Source organism: Myotis davidii, unplaced genomic scaffold (genome assembly GCF_000327345.1).
Source record: "Myotis davidii unplaced genomic scaffold, ASM32734v1 scaffold46, whole genome shotgun sequence".
Lineage (NCBI taxonomy): Eukaryota > Metazoa > Chordata > Mammalia > Chiroptera > Vespertilionidae > Myotis > Myotis davidii.
Genome location: NW_006383006.1, coordinates 11,896,315 through 11,902,431, shown reverse-complemented (window position 1 = coordinate 11,902,431; position 6,117 = coordinate 11,896,315). Strand labels below are relative to the sequence as shown.

The following is a 6,117-nucleotide window of genomic DNA, read 5'->3' as shown; positions in this document are numbered from 1 at the left end:
CTAAACTGTTTATCTTTAACTTGACTATGCTTTAGATGAGTGGCAATGCTTCTTTTAGTAGGGACAGAGCTAGTAACTGAAAACTCTCAGAGAGGAAGGGAGGTATAATCACCGCTATTGTAGATACTCTCTGTTCTAAGCATGTGGTTCCAGGGGGCATGGCACAGACAGGAGTTTCTCAAACCCACAAGATGTAGAAACATTTTTTAAAAGAAAAATGTCATGACTCTGAAGACCACTTTATGGACTCTCAAACTTCAATCTGAGAAACATAAACTCATCATATGAAAATGCCTTCTAAGTGTGAATTTGTCACTACAAAGAGTTTGGTATACAAGATAACTTTAAAAATAAGAACACAAATGAACCTTTCTCACAGAGCATGTGGGCCCCGAATAACATGTTCATAGACTTCAGCTTGAGAAACCTGGAAGGAATATTAAACTTGGAGTTGGGAGAGCAAAATGCTGGTCCTACTCTGACATCAATTAGCACTGTGACCTCTGGCAAGTTGCTTATGATCCCAAGGCTCTTGATTCTGCCTCTGTCAAGTGGAAATAATAATGCCACTCCATGGCCTCATAATGAGGACTAAAGAAAATGCATGTGAACACTGAAGACAGAGCCTGGCATTTGTCAAATACAAAATAAATGTTAGCTACCATTATCCTCATTATTACTGTTGCTGTTGTTGCAAGAGTTGGGAGTTGCTTTGTGGCTGTAAATTTCTGCATATATTCAGTCACTGTCTTCATGGAAAACTAAGTGAAGGTGCAGAAGACACCTGGGACTGGATAAAACAGAGCTCCCTGGATAGGAAAACACTACCTTGGCATTTTCCAAGCAAGGATAAAGTCTTTCAATAGTAGTCTGGCCTGTACTCGGCACATTCTCTGCAAAGTTACTACAAATACTTCTCCTGATGATTTGAGACTGGACTCTTTTTTTTGAAAATATGTTATCCAATTGACTAATCTCTAGGAGTAGAACTAAATTCATGGCAAGGAAGCCTTCATCCAAAAATCTATCAAAAGACAAAAAGGGGACATCTTGAGGAGACTATCTATGTATCAAGACCATGTTGTCTGAGCTTTGACAACATCGCCAGGATTTTTCAAACAGGATTTCTTGGCTCTAGAAGATTAAAGACTAATCTGCTGGTGCACGTGGGTAACATATAAGACCAGGTATGGATTTCTAGTAAAGCACTTCAGCCTCGATTTATTCAACTCTAGAATGGGCAGAATAATCATCAACTTGCTGCCAAGTGACGTCCATTAATGCTTTGTGGTTTTTGGCTAAAAGATGCTCTTGCAAACTGGTTTTATGAAGTGCATTATGCAGTGTGGTCACAAAGAAGCCCCAGGGACAATGCCATGACAACAGCTTCCCTGTCTAAGGCTCCGTTTGACATCTGCGCATAGATCATGGCTCAGAACACGTGTTACACAAGTACTTATCAATTATTCTCATTACATTTTGCAGGTGGGAAGAAATATGTTGGGACACAGAGAAGCTGGACTGCAGTTGGAACCTCATACCTGCTTTTGATTTACCACATTTGGGAAAGCAATTACAGACCCCACATATTTCTTTCTAGTCTTTGCCAAGCAATTTTACAGATGCTAAAGACCCTGGCTTTTTTACTTCCTAAGGGTGATACATATCATCCAAGCATGCTGTAGAGGTTCATTCTCCTGCCCCCCTAAGGTGTGTCTTAAATGTGAAGTGCCCCTAAATGATGGCAAACAAAAAAGGCCAGTGATCAAGCTGAGTTCCCTCCACTCTGCAGGATCCCAGCTGCTGTTCCCCATGTCCAGTCATGCCATCTGCTTTTGAAATACAATTCCTCAATCTTGGAGTACCTGCCTAAATAGTCAGTGTAGAAACCTTCATGTATGAGGGGAATATGCTGAAGCATCAGGGTAAAATGTATTTTAATAGACTTTCCTCAAAGATCACTGTGTCTTTATACATATAATTCCATAAAAATAGAGGTTATGGCGTAAAGAGACCTCAAAAAAATTGATGTAGCATTCCACCTTAGTAAGTGAAGTGCTTTCATTTTACAGATGAAATAACTGAGGCCTAAAGTCACACAGCTGTTTTGTTTCAGAGGGTGAGACCCACAGCTTTAGTCCTCTTGCTGGCTCATGTGGATTTATTTATTTCACTTGGTCTGACTCATGGTAAAGCCAATTTCATTTAATAACAAGACTGTCTACATTACTTGTAACTGATTTTTGTATATTTTCTTCAGACAGCTGGGATTAGCTGTTATTACTGTTAAGCTCCTAGACCCTAGGGTGGGAGTGCATCCTAGCTGGCCTTGTACGGACTCTAGCCAAGTGCCTCACAGTCTGCTGTGTGTTAAGGGCTAATGATGATGAGCAAGACTTGGAAATGGAGATCATCTAAGATCCATTGTGATTGCCTGGCTTGTAGTATCTCCTAGGCAAGGAAGGGTCTTTCAGAACCTGTTTCTCAATGTTTTGTGTGTTTTTCAAAGCCAGGAAAGAGAGCAGGCAATAGTCTCCATAGCACACAATGGATATTAAGTGGCAGGAAGGGAAAAGCCAGGTAAAGTTGATCACCCACCTTGTGGTTCCGTCCGTGTTTATCCAGCAGGGAGATGATGGACTTGATGTGGCCCTCTGCTATCAGGTTTAAGGCTTCTGGGCTTTCAATCAGGATACAGTGCAACACTTCCAAGATGCCTATGTGAATGCCACAAAAGTCATTTGGACATTAAATAACTTACCAAACTGGCCATCATTTTGAAACCTGAGAATGAAAAGACCGTCCTGAGAGTACAGAATATCATCAATTCTCCGAATCTATTAAATATTTCCAGCCAGAAGAAGGATGCACTCATCTCTTGTAGACTTCAGGAACCTCTGAGGGCCAACCAGTCTGGAATTAGCATTGACTTTTATTCAGCACCAACCCCATTTCCCTTTCCTGGACAAAGACACAACACTTCTGTGTCAAAATATAGAAGAGCAGCTGTAAACTGGACTTCTTACTTTGATCAAACCAAGAAATACTTAATTTAAAAATAGAAAAGCAGATGCCCAGGTTACTATAAATTCTAAAGATCATTCAAATAATTTAGACAAAGAATATTTATGCAGACATGCATAACCCATGGGTGCAGACAGTAATGTGGTGAGGGCCTGGGGGGACAGGGTAGGGGGCAAAGGGGAGGCATGGACAATATTTAAAGTGTTCCTCAAATAAGAGTTTATCTAGGAATCAGTCCAGAAATTATTTTCCTTTTATAAGCTCACTAAAAAATACTATTTGGCTTTGCCCCCTTTTCTTGGAACACTGGAAAGCTTTTTGTGTTAAGTGGAGGCTTAAGAAAAACTAACTGGTGCCCCAACAGCCTGGCATCTATAAGGGTAAAACCATGATAAAAATTCAAGGGAAGGTATGGCAGGGTGGGTGGTTAAGAAGAGATCAACCAAAAAACTTGTATGCATATATGCATACCCCATGGATATAGACAATAGGGTGGTGAAGGTCTGGAGTGGGGAGGGGGTGAGGGAAGGCTAGAAAAGGTCAATGTAGGAAATAGGGCGACATATTGTTTTAATACTTTCAATAATAAAGATTTTTAAAAATAAAAATAAAATAACTCAAGGGAAGAAGTTGGCCAGTATCTTCCTTGGGTTTACTGAGAAAATTCCTTGTCATTCTGTTTTTTTCCACCCAGGGTTTCATAAATTGCCCTGAAATGTAGTGTGACCCATGGGAAGAGATACTGAGGAAACAGGTTTGAAAGACGTGTAGGTGGATGGTCTTGGGAGAACCTTCCCTTGGTCTGTCTTGTTTAAGCTCCTGTCTCCTCTAGACACTGAAAAAGCATCAAAACCTTTCAGCTTCCCTGAGAGGGACCCACACCTGTCATGTTCACTCATCTCCGAGGAAGCCAACTGCTGAGCATCATGGCATGGTCACTTGGCCACTTACCAACAGTGACTACTCTCTTGGCTCAAATTCTCTGTGAGTCATGAAGGGCTCTAGATATGAAGTCAAGGGTGACTCAGGGGTGGGAGAATCATCATTTCCTCTTATTCTACAGTCATTTTTCAGTCCTGCTTCTACCTCAAATTGTTAGGAGGGCCATGTCCAGAGAGTATTTAGAAACCCAGAGAGAGAGAGAGAGTCTAAGCAGGACATCATGACCCCGGCGGGGGGCCGGGGCGGGGGCAGACGATGAAAAAATCCAGGGGATGAAGATGAAGACACAGAGTGAAACATGAAACAGAAGAGGACAAGCTTTGGATCAGGTTAGAATTGTTAAAGTTATAGGGGTGTCAGGAAGAGTTAGCTCTTTTTATTGTTGTTGTTGAAGTAATTATTTGATTGCAATCCAGTGGACAAAGCATTGTTCAAAGATTTAACATTGTTTTCTTTTTTACAGAAAGAAAAAAAAAAAGGCCACTCTCTCCATTGGTGTCAAGTCTTACCTGAGGAAGATTCTAGTCTGTCTAATTTGCTGATGAGCCAATCAAGATTATTGGAGAATTGAGCACAATTGTTTCTGTTTCCACGGATGAGGGCAGCTGCGAACAAGGAAACGTTTGGTTAAAGGACACAATGATGGACATAAGAACTTGGGAAGCTGTTAAATATATTTCAGCTACTTAGCAACTAAAAGGAACTGAATGATGATCTTCTACTCCCTAGCCCTTTGATACAATCCAGTTTCTATATTTAGAAGAGCATAAATCTAGCATTCATGCAAATACTTCCAGAGAATCTGCTATGTACCAGGCACCTGTCTAGTTGCTGGGAATAGAGCAATGGGAAAACAACAGCAGAGTTCCTGCATTCATGAAGTAGGAGAAAGAGGTAATAAAGACACAGGCCAATATAATTACTTCATATGATGATAAGCAAAAACAAACAAACAAACAACAGTATCTGCTTGGTCATTTGCTTACGAACTCAATTCCTTGCAATGTTTTCTTAAACCTAGCTAGAGATTTAATATTTTTCAGTGCTAAAAGAAGGCACCCAAATGAACACAGCTGGATAGGTTGGTAAAACTACTAGGTAAGTAATAATTAAACATGAAACTCTAAAATATATATAGAACATGTGAATATAGGACAATGACAATGGTTCTCAAAGTGTGGTCTCTTGGATCAGAAAGTCAGTGTCACCTGAAAACTTGTTAGAAATGCAAATTCTCTTTGTCCCAGGTACACTGAATCAGAAACTCTGGGGATGGGGCCCAGCATCTGTGCTTTAACCAGCCCTCCACCCTATTGTGATACCTGCTCATGTTTGAGAAGCAATGATAGGTGCTATTGCTAAGGGAGGGAGAAATATGCTGTCATTAGACTTTCACCAAATCTAGAGTAGGAATAACCTTCCTTCTATAAGCCAACTGCAGATGTAACTCTGGAACAAGTCCATGTAAACTGACTGGCCCCTAGTAGCTTGATTTTGATGCTGTTGATTTTCAATGACTGGGCTTTCACAGATGCTTGTAAGGTATTTGGATAAGGAAAAGTCTGCCTCAGGATCTCTGCTTTATATCTGCAGTTAGTGGAGGCCAGAATTAGTTCTGAGCTTCTAACCTTCTTTTCAGGTCAGCTTAAGCTCAGGGAGGCAGTCTGCTCAGGCTCAAGCCACAGTTCCACCACTTGCAACATGTATGACCTTGTGTGTTTCTGAGCACCAGTTTCTTGATCAATAAAAAGGGGATAATAGTAGTATCTACACCTCAAAGTGTTGCTCTGAGGATCAAACAGAGATATTCCAGTACCTGGCACACAGAGCCCAATAAATGTTAGCTATTATTGTTGTGATAATTATTTCTGAGTTTGAGCTGTACCATTACAAAATATTAGAGTTGGAAGAGACTTTACAAGGTTACACAGCACCATGGCAGTCCAATCAGCCTGATACATTTTGGTTTTACAGAAATTTTTTATTTAATAAGTAGAAAGAATACACTCTAAAACAATAATAAACAGTATAGTATGATAAGTACATAGTCAATTATCATTATCAAGTATCACATACACATGATTGTATGTGCTATATTCTTATAGAACAAGCACAGCAGGCTTGTTTACACCAGCATCGCCACAAACACAT

General features: G+C 40.3%; 1 protein-coding gene across 1 annotated transcript in view; it reads right to left on the bottom strand.

Moving 5' to 3' along the window:
* The window catches only part of RYR3 (ryanodine receptor 3), a 417,605-nt gene that overhangs the window by 271,629 nt on the left and 139,859 nt on the right, over positions 1-6,117 (bottom strand). The window contains 2 exon segments of the mRNA XM_015557536.1: positions 2,599-2,717; positions 4,476-4,571. Coding sequence (XP_015413022.1) covers positions 2,599-2,717; positions 4,476-4,571 — 215 coding nt within the window.